General features: G+C 48.4%; 1 protein-coding gene across 1 annotated transcript in view; it reads right to left on the minus strand.

Annotated features, from left to right (window-relative positions):
- LOC133911660 (uncharacterized) overlaps positions 1–12,884 on the minus strand; it is a 30,229-nt gene extending 17,345 nt beyond the window's left edge. The window contains exons 1-9 of the mRNA XM_062354000.1: positions 10,405–12,884; positions 10,184–10,312; positions 9,906–10,094; positions 9,750–9,817; positions 7,522–8,126; positions 7,216–7,434; positions 6,472–6,570; positions 5,744–5,859; positions 5,452–5,661 (exon numbers count right to left, since the gene is read on the minus strand). Of these exons, the coding sequence (XP_062209984.1) occupies positions 5,452–5,661; positions 5,744–5,859; positions 6,472–6,570; positions 7,216–7,434; positions 7,522–8,126; positions 9,750–9,817; positions 9,906–10,094; positions 10,184–10,312; positions 10,405–12,867 (4,098 nt within the window). The 5' untranslated portion in view covers positions 12,868–12,884. The remainder of the gene's footprint in view (positions 1–5,451; positions 5,662–5,743; positions 5,860–6,471; positions 6,571–7,215; positions 7,435–7,521; positions 8,127–9,749; positions 9,818–9,905; positions 10,095–10,183; positions 10,313–10,404) is intronic.
- Between the last annotated feature and the right edge of the window lie 3,001 nt (positions 12,885–15,885).

The raw sequence follows: 15,885 nt of genomic DNA on the forward strand, positions 1-15,885 counted from the left end.
CCTACGGGAGACAAGTAAAAGAGTCAAAACTTAGTTCGGGCCGAAAATACCCATGGGAAAGCAAGAGAAATAACTCACCGATATCGCCACTTGGCCGCTGGGAGCCGGACGTCCGGGTCCGGTGACGTCGGTCCGGACCCCTCCCGCCGCCTCTTCCGCTGGGGGCTCGGCTGGGCCACAGCACGGGCCTCGGGTGCCGCCACCCGAGTCTCGGACTCCGCCGTGCAGGTCGCCGGCGTGGTCGCAGGCATCGGCGCGGGCCCCATCCGCACCAGGCGCGGCTCCAGCACCGGGAACGCCGCCGCTGCCGTCGGCGACGGCGGAGACTCCGGCGGCAGGATCAAATTCCGGGGTCTTTTTCCCCGGTCTCCCGGCGTCGACTCCGCGGCAGCTTCGGGGGCAGCCTCTTCTCCGGCGCGGCGGCTGCTGGTTGCGGCAGCCCCGTCGCCGGCCTGCGCCGCGCTGCCAACGCCCTCCTCGCCCAGGAGATCTTCCAGCCCGGGGAGTTCGGAGGCCTCGGGACTCCGACTTCTTGGCCGGTCCACGGGCCCTTGGGCGTCGAACTCCGGCAGCCGCCTCAGGATAGCCACCCGGTCGGGATTGGCGCAGAGCGCCATCTCCGGCCACGGAAGCTCCACCCGGCTCATGTCCTCCGACCCGGTGATCACTCGGATCATCCCTCGCAGCTCCGCCTGCCCCAGATCCCAGCTCGCGCCGATCTGGGTCCTGGTGATGTCCTCCGGCCCGGTGTAGAACCAGCTTGGCCGGGCCCGCTCCCGCAAAGGCGCCAGTCGACGTCGCAGGAAGTCCGCGACCACCATAACGGAGGTTAGCCCGGACTCGCGCAGCTCCAGGATGCGCTCCAGCACCGGCTTTAGCCTCGCATCTTCTGGCGGCGGCGCCTCCCATGTCGATCGCCGAGGTTCCGCCGCCTTCTCTGGCAGTTCGAGCCGCTCGTGGGGGTCGGTGTCGACAAAGAACCAGTCCCGTCGCCACTCCTCCCACTTGCTGCGCACCACTTGGGGGATATATTGGTCCCCCAGGCCTTCCCGAAGCCGAAGGTTGCAGCACCCCGCAACATCCGCCGTGGAGTGCCCCCTCTTCTTCCCCACCGGTCGAAGGACGAAGAAATGGCGAAGCAGCGTCGCCGACGGCACCACCCCCACGAACATTTCGCAGAGATGGGCGAAGACCGCCAGCGCCACGACGGAGTTGGGGCTCAGGTGCGCCATCTGGATGCCGTAAGTCTCCAGCACTTGCATGAAGAATGCGGAGAACGGCGGCACCAGCCCCGCCGCCACGAAGGAGGTGAAGAGGACCGTTCGTCCGGGAACGGTCGTCGCCGGCGTCAGAGTTGCCGGCTTCACCGCCACAGCGCCTTCCTGACCCTCCGGCACCAGCAGCTTCCTAATTTTGTCCGCCGCCTCCTCATTCCTCAGGCGAGACTCCGGCAAAACGCTGATCGGAGCCCGATCCCGGCGTCCCCCTCCGACCTTCGACATCTCGTCGGAGAAGAGGGTGATTTTCGGTGAAAGGAGAGAGAAAAGTAGAAGCACGAAGGAAGCAGAAGCGCGAGTGCGAGGGAGCGTGAAAAAAGGGAACGGACCGATCCTTCCCCCCTTTTTATATCTCAAAATTCAAAAACTGCCGCCCCGACGGTTCGCTCGGCGAAGTATCGCCTCGATCGACGCAACTGACAGGCGAATCTCCCGCCGATCGCGCGATGTCAGCATTTTGCCAGGCGTATTTTCCTCGATCTGCGCGGCAACCGCACGGGCCGCCCGTATGATTATCACACCCCTCGGAAGTTGTATGGACACGCGTCCACTCATTTGCCCGTTGGGGTCTGCTTGATGTCTAGAAACCGCAGGGGCCACCTCCGGAAAGCTTGCCGCGTGGCATTCGGCCCGCCTTGACCTCGGTCGCGACGAAGGGCCCATTCGCAGTCTCTGTCCCATCGGCTGCCAAACGGGCCCGGGGGCTACTGTCGGTGTATTTATAACCAGGGGTCCCTAAGTCCCGAGGCCAAACCGGCCGCCCACCACATATCACCACCCTGCAAGGTAAAAGCAGAGACTCGGGAGAGGGTGCTCGGGGCTGCGCGTGGCAGCCCCCGAGGACTCGGTGCCCCGAAGGTCCCTCTAAAGTGCTCGGGAGAGGGTGCTCGGGGCTGCGCGTGGCAGCCCCCGAGGACTCGGTACCCCGAAGGTCCCTCTCAAGTGCTCGGGAGAGGGTGCTCGGGGCTGCACGTGGCAGCCCGCGAGGACTCGGTGCCCCGAAGGTCTCACTCAAGTACTCGGGAGAGGGTGCTCGGGGCTGCGCGTGGCAGCCCCCGAGGACTCGGTGCCCCGAAGGTCCCTCTAAAGTGCTCGGGAGAGGGTGCTCGGGGCTGCGCGTGGCAGCCCCCGAGGACTCGGTACCCCGAAGGTCCCTCTCAAGTGCTCGGGAGAGGGTGCTCGGGGCTGCACGTGGCAGCCCGCGAGGACTCGGTGCCCCGAAGGTCGCACTCAAGTACTCGGGAGAGGGTGCTCGGGGCTGCGCGTGGCAGCCCCCGAGGACTCGGTGCCCCGAAGGTCCCTCTCAAGTACTCGGGAGAGGGTGCTCGGGGCTGCACGTGGCAGCCCGCGAGGACTCGGCGCCCCGAAGGTCTCACTCAAGTACTCGGGAGAGGGTGCTCGGGGCTGCGCGTGGCAGCCCCCGAGGACTCGGTGCCCCGAAGGTCCCTCTAAAGTGCTCGGGAGAGGGTGCTCGGGGCTGCACGTGGCAGCCCGCGAGGACTCGGTGCCCCGAAGGTCTCACTGAAGTACTCGGGAGAGGGTGCTCGGGGCTGCACGTGGCAGCCCCCGAGGACTCGGTGCCCCGAAGGTCCCCCCAAGATGCTCGGGAAATAGTGCTCGGGGCTGCACGTGGCAGCCCCCGGGGACTCGGTCCCCAGAAGGTTCGCGCAAGATCGTTCAAAGACTCAAAGGGCCCCGTCGCCAGAGTATCATCCAGTCAAGGGCCCGATGCCGCATTTAATAGGCGCGCGTGGCCTGGCATTCTGACATCCTGACATTCTCGGCTGCCCACGCCCCAGTGTCAGACCCGGCCATGCCCTGGCTGGGGGGCGTGGGTTCATTAAATGCACGGGTCCCGTCCCGTTTCCACTTGCGCACCTCGGGATAACGTTACCAGAATCGAAGCACTCGGCCTGCCACCCTGCCCTGGCAGGAGAACAAGACAGAGTGGACGCACCGGGCACCTCTGAGGCTGTCCGGTGGGCTTTTTTTTATGGCACCCCGAAGCTTCCGCAGCGGCTAGTGGTCGAATGCGCGCCGCCTTCCTCCACCGCCCCTGTCACTTCGCCAAAGCGAAATGATTAGACCTTTCTCCGTGGCACCTGGGCACTCGCGTCCCCTCTTTCCCATTCAGGATATGTCGAGGTCGGCGCATCTATAAAAGAAAAAGAAGGGGGGCACCAAGAAGGGGACGGAGAGACGAACAACGAAAAAGAGGAGGACAAGAGAAAAACAAGAGGTCAGTCAAAGAACAAGAAATCACCACCCCCGATCACAAGACAATCAAGAAACCAGCCAGCTAGAACATAAGAGCCTCCTGCTCTTTGTAAACAGCTCTCCCTCGAGAACCAGATATACCCTTGAAGGATCTCCTTCAAGGATAGATATAACACTCATACAGGAGTAGGGTGTTACGCCTCCGCGCGGCCCGAACCTGTCCAAAAACCCGGTGTCCCCGCAAGCCATCGCATTTTATTTCCTTTTCCGCTCATTTCCCGTGCAAGCTTTTCTAGGATCATCCCCCCGGCCGAATCTCTAAAAAGGGGTCTCTCGGGATCCCTGCGACAGGAGTTCACTCTCCGACAGCGCGGGATGAAGTAGACGTCAGAGAGCGCCTTGTGCTCGCCGTTCTTCTCGGTGAACAGCACTGTGCCGCAGTCGTGGATCTTGACGAGCGATCCGTCACCGAACCGTACGGTTCCCTGTACTGCGCGATCAAGCTTGGGTTGCTTGGCGAAGACGTCGCTGCGGCCCGTCATGTGGCTGGTGGCGCCGGTGTCGAGGTACCAGCCCTCCTGGAGTTTACCGGAGTCCACCTTGCCGAGGGACGCCTGCCCTAGCGGTTCATCGAGGTGGACTGTTGTCAACGCTGGCACGGTGTCATCGTTCAGCGCGCAGACCTGCGCCATCAGTAGTGCAGGCTCGTAGTCGTCCTCCTGCACGAGGTACGCCTGGCTTCGCTTGGGCTGGCGGCAATCACGAGCCAAGTGACCGGTACACCCACAATTGCGATAGGCGTCATGGTTGTCGTTGTGGGCAGCGTTCTTGCCATCAGCCGCGCCCTTCTTGCACGAGCCACGGGAGCGGCGATTCTTGTCATCGCCTTTGGCAGACCGCGACCCCCCCCCCCTCGCTAGCTCGCCTTTCCTTCTGGCGTGCAAGCCACTGCTCCTCCGTGAGCAGCACCTTGCACCTGGTCCGGGTCGAGGCGGTCCTCCGCCGCCTTAAGCCATCCCGTGACCTCCTTGATCGTCAGCGTTGAGATGTCAAGGAGCGTCTCGATGGAGAGCGCGATCTGCACAAACTTGGGCGGGACAACCCGCAAGTACTTGGCCATGACCTTGGCGTCGTCGATCAGATCACCGAGTACCTCCAGCTGGTGGATGATCCCGGTGAGGCGCATGGTGAAGTCATAGATTGACTCGCCGTCGCGGAAGGAGATCGCCTCTTAGTCCTTCCTCACCTTCTGGGCAGTCGCCTTGCGAGAGTGCTCGGAGCCGACGCGCATCGTCTTGATCGTGTTCCAGGCCTCCTTCGCCGTCTTCTTCGCAAGGGAGGTGACAATCCCCGGCGGGATTGCGCGAAAGATGGCCTCCATTGCCAACCTGTCGTTGACCCTATCCACGCCGCCCTTGTCCACGGCCTCCTAGAGGCCGCGGGCTTCAAGCATCACCTCCATTATCACCGACCACTCGGCGTAGTTGTGCTTGGTGAGCAACAGGTACGCGCCTCCGACATCTCTCACCACACGTTGTACCACAGGCGCAGGAGCTACAGAAGGGCCATCTTCACCCGCCATGACACCCTACTGATACCAATTGAAAGGCCTACAGCCTCACATATAGCCCAGGAACTAACCCAAGACACGCGTACACTAGCAGTGGTATTTTTTGGTGCTGCAATGGCTTACTACCTTTTCTATTTTCTTCTCTATTTATACACTGCTGACCACTACAATATGGTCTGAGCCAATCAGCTAATAACTACAGTCATTACTGCTTTAATTGGCTATTATTCTCCCTAATCTGCTAGCTGAAAATCCCTAGGTCAATCAGCTAATAACTACAGCTATTACTGCTTTAATTGGCTATTATTCTCCCTAATCTGTTGGCTAAAAATCTGCACACATCAAGGCTTATTGCTAAAAAACTATCAAGGGAAGACACCAATTTACCTCCTGAAAGAATTTGCTGTTCGGGTACGATTTGCTCAAAGCGATCCTCAGTGAAGTAGGTGCAACAGCTTCTCCTTGACCCTTGGATGCTTTGCTCAAGTCAATGAAGACATCATATAATGCACAGACAGCACAAGGATCTTCAACATGCTTATGCAGTGATGATGTTTTAAGGAACTCATCTCGAAACCGCCTTATATGCCATAATGACTGAGTATAGAGGTAACGTTATAAGTAAACAGAGCACGGTCGCATAAGCCTGCTGAAAAGCACATTATAACTCCATGCTTACCTGAATAATCACATTCAAGAAACAATTGTATTCACCAGCAGCATTTTTAAGGCCAGCCCCATACACTTCTTTCCCATTTGGAGTGCTTGTTGTATCAGCAGGAGAAGCATCATAACCTTAAATGATAGGACTCAGGTCAGAATTGATCGAAATTGCATAAGATGAAATAATCCTCATTAACAAAACACACCTAGCCAATGCAGAAACACAGAATTGAGACTAAGAGAACAATCATCATAACATCATGACATCATGCGTATATACTGATCTCTCAGCGTGAGAAAATGGTTATTAAATCTCTATGCAACCTCAACTAGCATACCATCTCAAAATATATAATGGTGGTGAAGAAACAGGGAAGAACAAAATGCATACTCTATCAAGACCTAACCAAGCAAACATATGTCCAAGACCCGAGGTAAAAATATAAATAATGTTTAATAGTATTGTGATCATCAACTTATTCTTCAACAAGGCAACAGGACATTGATATTCAAACGCTCAGCACAAATAACTCAATGAAACAGCATGCAGTTAACAAGGAAAGCATGTATCATGCGATACAAATATCAGCAGAAAATCTATAGACCGTAGACACCTTAACACAGCATGAGAGCTCTTTATGATGCCACAGAAGTATTGAATATGAATGTTCATGTCTGTTCAAGGCCAATGATATGAGCATATTCATAGAGAATGGAAGCAGTCACAAAAAAAGTATTGGGTACCAAGGCTTTGGCGCACAGCCTCATCAAGGTCTTCTTGGAACCTTTTATCAAAATCATCCTCAATGCAGAGAGCTGCTGATGGCTTGACACCACTGTTAACTGGATGTAGAAGGAACAATTTTGCATGAGTTCGGATCATAAATAAATGAAAAGTATACAGCATCAGCTCCATTTTTGGGTAATTTACAAGATATGATATCTTGTCAGGGAACCGGAAAGTAAGAAACAACTGGAAGCAATATATACAAATGGCTATAGTAAACAAGGTACGATACAGATTGCCTTGGTCAAGTAACCTGGTTGCTTAAAAATACAAGAATAACTATGAAACTGATGCTTCAATGTATTTTAGTATTTTATAAGCTTTTAGCCGTATTCAGGCACTCAAAGATTGCATTGAACTTCTTTGTTATCAATCTGTGAAATGAATTCGATTATTAATAGAAAGGGTTTATATCACAGGAAACAAAAGAAGGCAAGTAGCCCAGTATTGCTTATAGCATATAAGTATAGGAAAGGAACATAGATAAAAAAAAACAGGAGATTTGTGGTGCTGGTACAATTTGATATCATATAGCTTAGAAAGAAACAGTGTATGCTATTACTATACATGGCACTATATGCTAGTTTAGTGTGTAAAGCTTAGCAAAGTCAATTTGAAACTTCAACTACTATATCCTGTTTTAAAAAGCAATAGAGAAAATCAGTCTTATGGATACACTTGTGGATCTAAAAAGTAGCTACCTTTCTCAAAATTTGGCTTCTCTGTTCCTGAAGAGTGACCTTTATGAACAAATTGTGGATCATCTGAAGGCAACACATGTAGCTGATTCTGTTTTCCATCCTGATAGCCGTGATTTGCAAAGTGAGTTACTTTACCAGAACTGCTCCATCTAGGAGCTGGCATACCAAACTGTGGACCAGATGCCCTATCATCATCATCATAAATAGCACCGGGCACACCTATAATAATAAACAGATATAAAATCTTGCAAGTGTAAATGAAATTGATAATTAAAGCTCTAACTTGTTCAAGGCATAGCCAAAAACCTTGGACGTATTTCTTTTGTGCTTCACTAGTACTTTTCTTAGGCCTTTTGATGCTGGGATTGCCCATAGGCTTGATATGTTGTGCATTTTTCCAAATCCCATTCATTTTCAATGTTAACTTAGAGACATCCGTATCACTGCTGGTTAATGCCTGTGCCCCAGGAGAGCCCAATCCAGTATGTTTCTCGCTAAAATTGTTCTCAGTGTTTTGCAGATTCATGCCACACAGTCCAGATTTAGGGTGTTCTTCTCGCAAAGGAACTTCAGAAAAGCGAAAATCACCAAACTTTATGCCTTCTAGAAAAGCAGGCGAAGAGTTATTGGGTGCACTTGCATGGCTATCATGGCCCCTGTTTAAATTCACAGTATTTGAAAGACCAGCTGTCCCAATAACAGAAGATGCATAGGTACTTCTAAACTGTTCTGCATGATGCTTCTGCTTTGCTTCCTCCTCTATCCGCCTTTGATATTCCAGAGTCTCTTCCAGCTTTCTTTCCTCTGCTTCAAGTTGTACCCTACGCCTAAGTTCTTCCTCTTGTTCATTACAGTAATCATCACTTGTTGAAAGTTTGCAATCCAAATCATCACAATCAGCAAGAATTTGACTGCAAAATATTAACATGGTTAAAATAATACAAAGGTCATACAAATATTTTCCAAAAATGAGGTCAATAAGAAGATTATTCTATCACAGCTTCCTTTGTTATGAACATTCTAAAGAATTAAGCCATCCGCTGGTGACATAAGCTTTTTGCAGTAAATTCCTATCAGAAACACATACAAGATATGAACAATGATCTCAAATGCAGAAGCCCATTAATGAGATCAAGATGGCCTCAAGCACTTGAGAAAACACTGAATGCATATGGAAATGCATTTGTTTGGGTGAAGCCATACGGTATCAAAACATTCACCATGATGTCATAATCAAGTAACTTCCCAGACTCAAATGACTCCTCCTTGAATATAGGTATAAACTTGCCCAAAAATTGGAACACACCGGTGTTGTGAGCATCCATTTAAATTCTCTTGGTTCCAGAGTGAAACAAGAGATCGGTAAAAAGTTGTTGTAGCAGTAGCAGTGAACTTAATGTGCAGTGATGATGGAGAATATATATAATGCTGTGTCCATGCTAACATAAAGTGCGTATCAGAGAGAGAGAGAATGACTCTTTTCTATATCCATCTTTGTGTACACATAACATTCCTAGCCCTTTGATCACCTACATCTAGTGGTCCACATTCATTTCTGTTCTGTATCCTGCTACCTCAACAATTATTAGCCATTGATCATTGCAAACCAAAAGCTTGTATTTATTTTGTATCAGGCCAGCATTTCAAACCATAATAACCAATTAATTAACCCTCTGATCAATTGTATTTAATGGCTAGCAATCATCCATACCCTGCCATAGAAACAAATAACTAACATTTATTGTTTTAAAACAATACTTGCACGATAATATGTAGCACCACTGATGCTTTCAACATTTTCCGGCAAAATTCTTCAAGCAACATAAATTTCACCGCCTGCTGACTAACTTTTTCAAGCAACATGGATTCCACCACCTGTTGACTAGTTCAAACATGAGCACAATGATTGGGCAAGGCTTACATGGTTCAGCGGGTCTAAAAAAATAAAAGCATACTGGATCATGGCTCCTTCTACTGTGGCTAGATGATGTGTACCATATTATATGTACAAAAAAATTAGCAAGATAGCTTCATACAGAGCAAGCTTGTAATCATGCAACCAAACATCTTTCCTCAAGTAAATTATGTAGACAAAATCCAACTATCTAACCAAATACCATATGCTGATTGGGATGAAAATTAGTAGAACTGTGTAACTACATATACTGGATCATGGCTCCTACTGTGGCTAGATGATGTGTACCATATTATATGTACAAAAAAATTAGCAAGATAGCTTCATACAGAGCAAGCTTGTAATCATGCAACCAAACATCTTTCCTAGTAAATTCTGTAGACAAAATCCAACTATCTAACCAAATACCTATGCTGATTGGGATGTAAATTAGTAGAACTGTGTAACTACATACACCCCCAGAAAAGGAAAGGCAGTATTTTAAATTATCTCTGAACAAACATGTACATTGCATTGTACCAGTTAAGAAATAAGTAGGTTGGGTAAATGTGTCCCTTAGAAAAGGCTCTTCTTTACCAATTGAATTCATCAGAACATGGATACTACAAGCATTACTTACAACTGCTCTGTCCTTTCCTCATCTGCACTGTCCTGGCGAGAAAGATACTGATTGCCCGAACTCGAATCCTACGAAGCATTCAGAAGAATTAAAGCAAGAAAAGAAATTTCCTTGTTAACAAGCATACTATATTATCAAACTCAAAAGCAAAGTCACCTTGAGCTCCTTAGATCTCCTAGAATCCTTGAACTTCTTCTTGTCCTTCGATTTCTCAGTTGATTGTTTCATGTCACCTCCTTTGCTCGCATTCTTCTCAGCATCCAAGGCGAGTTCAGCCAAGAAGGCTTCCCTTGCAGCATCAGACCTCTCTCTGGCATCCTTGTCCACCAGTTCTTCCAAATGGCTCTACATTGCATACGATAACCACAATTAAGCAATGAACAAAAATATAATGCACTAAAAATCAAGTTTATCCAGCAATGCTGCATACGAACTTGCAAGAAAGATTTCATAACGGGAAGAAGAATAGTTCGATAATCAAGAGCAGAAGCAGGTCCAAGCTTGTGCTCCAATTGCTGCATCACAGCTACATTCCGCATAATCCTAGCATCTATCTTGCCAAGCTGCAAGTGAAAAAAAGTTAAGAGAACAGATATTGTTATTCCATTTGAAGATTTTATGTAACTTCTGAAGTTAATTCTCCAGAAGAACTGACCTCAATAGTAATTTGTTCCTTCATTTTTGAAACAACCATCAGTACCACCGAATCATTTGGATGTCCAAAATCATGCAGCCTCCATTCATCTTCTTCCGCCCCATCAAAGTCACACAAGCGTGGGGCAATGCCAGAAAAGGCCTCATCATAACCAAAGTGTGATGTGTGAACTTCCTTCAAAATAGCGGAGATTGTATCTAACTCAGATCTGCTACCATTAAACAGCTCCTCAGCATTGCGCTCTAACAACTCCTCCTGCCGCTGCCTGAGGAGCTCCTCGTACCCCTGTAATGCGTACCGCCCCACGTGCTCCCTTCGCCTTTGTTCTTCAAAAAAGAGGTTCTCTACGGCAAGTAAGCCCTCCTCATTGCTCAGCTGTTCATGCTTCCGCTCACATAAGTTCTGCAAGTTGTTGAACTCCCTCTCAAGAGCCCGAAGAAGGTCCATGCCCTGATTTCTCCTTTTGTCAAGCATACGATTCCAACCCAACAGCTGCTCTCCAATTGAAGATCCAGAATACAGCCATGAAAGCAGTGCATCGGTATCAACATTCTCAGGGTCAAACTTCCCACCAAAACTCTGCCCATCAAGGATCAGTTCCGATGACTCAGAATTTAGTGTAACCTTCTCCAGTATATCATGATCTTTTGGGAAACTTTCCCCATCACTTAGTCCTTCATCCTTCTCTAAATGCCTATTAAGTCCAGAGGACTGCAATAAGTCCTGCAAGAATTTGAGTACCTTCTGCAGTGATGCTGCCTCCAAAAAGCAAATGCTAAGTGGTGACTCATCCAGCGAGTGATTAAGCAGCAGTGACCCAGAAGGCATCCCCCTGAGTTCCTCTATAGCAAATTGTATCACCCTGTTCAGATTGCTCACTGAAAGATTCTTGTTTTTCACAAGGATTTGGAACAACGAATGAATCCGCTCTAAAATCTTTGCTCTTTCGCCATCATCAGATAGGGGCCAGTTACGGTCACCTTCCCTCATCACCACTCCAAAACTATCACACTCCTCGTTGTGTGGTGACGCTGAGGATTCTGACATGTCCGATTTGTCTTTGTTACTCCAATTATCTGACGACATCGAATCCTTGTCCCTATCTGGGCCAAGATTGTCGGCTTGCTCTTCCTCAAGCACTTTCAGTGCTGCAGTAGCATCCAACGGCTTCCAGTTCCAACCAATGAGCATTGCTGCCCAGTCAGCATCAATCTCCTGCGGCACCATATCCTGCAGCCTAGGTGAGAGTACACCAATATGCTCCTGCAACGCATGCCACTGATGTGACTCCACATCTGCGAACCGCTTCCCACACCGGCCACATACCCAGAACTCCCACTTGCCGTTCTTAGTGGCAAACCGTAGCACCTCATTAAGCACTTCAGATGCTGCATTAGCAGCATCTTTCTCCTTATGCATTGCAGCAGCATAGTGCGACTTGAGCTCAGAAATGCTAGTGTTTAAGAACGCAAGCCTCCGCTCCACAGATATTGTGCTCCAGAACGCACGCACCTGATCCATACGATCAGACGCTGATGAAATTGTGGCCTTTCTGGACCCGCCCTTTCTCCGTTCAGCACGATGTCCACCCGCCGATGACTGAGAGGACGAGGAGGGGGGCTCATCTCCCTGAGACTGCGAAGATGGGGAGGTGGCAGAGATGGCAGCATCGTCCTGCTGCTTCTGCTGCTGTAGCAGCCTCATCGCAGCGAGACGTACCTCGATCTCCTGGCGGCGCTCCTTGGGGGTCTTTGTGGCCTTCTTGATCTCGTTTGGCCGGCGTGGGGGGGCTATCGTGGGGACAAGGCGGGCCTCCATGGGTTCCTCAGCCAGGCGGCGCACAGGGATCAAGCGAAGCTTGTCCTCCCCAGCGCCACCCAGGGTCTTGACCCACGTGGAGATGGAGGCGAGGTTGGCCTTCTGGATCAGGTTGCGGAGCTTGGATTGGACCTGCTCGACGTCGGAGGAGGGCAGAGTTAGGGAGTGGGGCGCCGGGTCGGAGGGGGCCTCGATGTTGAGCCCACGCTCGCACTCGGAGACGACGTCCTCGTAGGCGCGGGCGTCGGGGGCGGCGTCATATAGCAGCATGGCTCGGAAATGGGCGAGTTCGACGGAGTCCGGCGCGAGCTCAACGGCGCGGCGGGCCGCCTGGAGGGCCGCCCGATGGTGGCGCTCGCGGGCGGCGGGGTCGTCAAGGACGGCGGCGGCGCGGGCGTGCACGGTGCCGTGCGCGCGGAGGAGGAGCGGCGACGACCCCTCGCCGTGGCGCGCGACGGCGTCCTTCATGAGCCGCAGCGCCCGCGCGTGGCTCCCGCGCTGCAGGCAGGCGAGAGCCTTCTCGACCTCGGCGCGCACGGCGGCATCATCGCTGCCCCCGCCACCCCCCGCCGGCCGGCGTTGGCCGTCGGACGGGGGCGGAGGCGGAGTAGGGTTTGGCGCGTGGGTTCGCTGCTTTCGGCCCATCGGGGAAGCGAATGGGATTTGGGGCGAACCGGTGCGCCGATATATATATAAAAAAAACACGCGGAGGAGTGATCTCTCGATTTGGGATAAATGCAAAAACCCCCCCCCAAAAGTCACTTGGATTTTGACTTTCCCCCCCAAAAGTTGTTTTGTTGCAAAAAACCCCCCAAAGGTTTGATTTTGTTGCAAAAACACCCCTAAAAATTCAAATTTTTTTAAAACAAATCACAAAAAATTCTAAAAAAAACTAGAGACAATTATAAGACCTTTTGTGAAATTTGTTTTCAAAAATAATATCCTTTGCATCATATTTCATAGAGAGTAAGTTTGAAAAAAAAGAAAAACGTGCAACTCATTTATTAATTCGAGTTAAATGCATAGTTAATTATTTACTAATCCAAAAATCATGAAACAAAATTTTTTAGTCTTCTTACATGATCCTCTATCTTGTAAAAATACATGAAATCTTGAAATAGTTATTGTAACGTGCAGGATTCAGTAAATGGGTTGCAGATAGATTAATTCATAACTAATCCATAACACCCCCAAAATTAGTGAAACCACTTTTATTAGTTTACTTAAACAATTATTTGTGTAGGAAAAATAATGGTAGACATGACAAAGTTAAAATAACATGAGTTAATAAATGAGCTGCACATTTTTCTTTTTTTTCCAAACTTCCTCTCCATGAAATATGATGCAAAGGATATTATTTTTGAAAACAAATTTCACAGAAGGTCTTAGAATTGTCTCTAGTTTTTTTTAGAATTTTTTTAATGATTTTTTTATTTTTTTGAATTTTTAGGGGGTTTTTTCAACAAAGTCAAACTTTTGGGGGGCTTTTTGCAACAAAACAACTTTTGGGGGGGAAAGTCAAAATCCAAGTGACTTTTGGGGGGGGTTTTGCAGTTTTCCCTCTCGATTTCCATTCCTGTGGGTGGGTGGGTCCGGCTCGAGGTCTACCACCGTCCACCTAACACGAGCGTGCGCCTTGCCGATCGGGTGCGGATCGCGAATCGAACCGGGGGCGGAACGGGATGGGGACTTCCGGCTCGGGTGCGTCGCACGTGCGCTTTCACTGTCTCCGTGGGCCACGTTTTCCTTTTCTTTGGGCTTGGCAACCACCTCACCGTCACTGATGATGCCACAGAACACATCGCAATGCATGATCAGGGTTAAAAAACCGTCGGTAACCGCCTAAAAATCGCGGTTACCGACCTTTTCGGTTCGATCCGATTTCAGAAACCGAACGGTAACCGAAATTTGAATTTAAAAAATTTGAAAAAAAAATTCAAAAAATTCAAAAAATTCTTAAAAAAAACTAGACACAATTCTAAGACCTTCTATGAAAAAAAAATTCAAAAATAATGTCGTTTGCATCATATTCTATAGGGAGAAAGTTTGAAAAAAATGAAAAAAATTGAAACGTGCGGCTCAGTTATTAACTCACATTAAGGAAAAGTGTAACATGCAAACACATATTTTTCTTATATAAAACGTATTTTAAGAGAATCTTTAAAATTGATTTCACTTTATTTAGAGTTTTATTAAATTCTCTATGATTTTTACAAAGTTCACAAGCATAAAGTGAATATGTTAAGAAACATCACTGTAATTAACTTTTTCATATCTACTATTATTTTTTCTACGTAAATCATAGTATAAATAAGCTAATGAAAGTGGTTTCACTAATTTTTGAGGTGTGATGGGTCAGTTATGAATTAATCTAGTCGCAACACATTTACACAATCATGCATCTTACAATAACTAATTCATGAGTTCATGTATTTTTAAAAGACATAGGATCATGTAAGAAGACTAACAAAATTAGTTTCATGATTTTTGGATTAGCAAAGAGTAAACTATGCATTTAACTTGGTTTACCAAATACAATTTCTCACAGAAAATTTTGAACTTTTTTATGAGTATAAATACTTTTATCATGTATATCATGTTACAAGGAAGCCAACAAAATTTGTTTCACTTGATTTGAAGCTCAGATGAATTAGTTATTGATTTTACAAGGTTGAGCCCTTTTTTGGATTTTTTGTTGAACTGCGCTGAAATTCGATAAAACCGCTCGATAAATCGAGAAAACCGAGCGGTTACCGACCCAAACCGCTCGGTAACCAACTAATTCAAAAATACGAGAAAATCGCTCGGTAACCGACCCAAACCGCTCAGTAACCGACCAAAACCGAGCGGTTACCGAACGGCTAAAATCGCAATTTTTTTTCCAAAATTCAAATTTTGCCAAATGAATTTTCTCCAAAATTTTTTGAATTTTTGACCGGTAACCACGGTTATCGCGCATTTTCGGTTACCGCCGGAGCTCGATAACCGAGCTCCGGTCGGTAAATGGAACCTTGTGCATGACTGCACGATGAATGCTACTGCTGGAGGCTGGAGAGTCAGAGCTCTTGGTGTTCCGTTAATATATTTTAAAATTGTACTAGAGTTACAATAGATAACTAAGTTAACAAAAAATAATATGACGGATCTGTTTTCTTTAAAGAACTAAAGGCATATTTGGTTTGATGTCGGAACCGCTTACCAAAATATAGACGTTGGAATGGTTATTTGGTTGAGCGCCAAAACATTAGTTTGCTTAGACACGGGTTCATTTTTGCGCTCACGCGCTGCGCAATACAGCGATCAGCGATGGAGAAATCCTTCGCCAATAGGCTCAATCCAAACAACCATAAATTCGAAAATACTAATTCACACGTGTCCTCGAGCGACCAATTAGCGCACCACGTGTGACCCACGTAACAGACCAAATTGTGTCCCATATAAGTTTTTTAAAAAAAAACTTTGCTAAGTAACTTTTTATCTTAAAATTTTTGAGTAAAAAAAATTCAAAAAAGAAAAGTTAGAGAGAAAAAATCAAAAAATATAAGTTTTGAGCGGTTGGGAGATCTGCGAACTACGATCCCAGCCCCCACGTGCTGATTAGCACAGTCCCCCTAAATCAGTAGTGGGCAAAGATGATCTCGTACTCGATTCGGCCCTATCCCC

This window comes from Phragmites australis, chromosome 3 (assembly GCF_958298935.1).
Source record: "Phragmites australis chromosome 3, lpPhrAust1.1, whole genome shotgun sequence".
NCBI classification, from domain to species: domain Eukaryota; kingdom Viridiplantae; phylum Streptophyta; class Magnoliopsida; order Poales; family Poaceae; genus Phragmites; species Phragmites australis.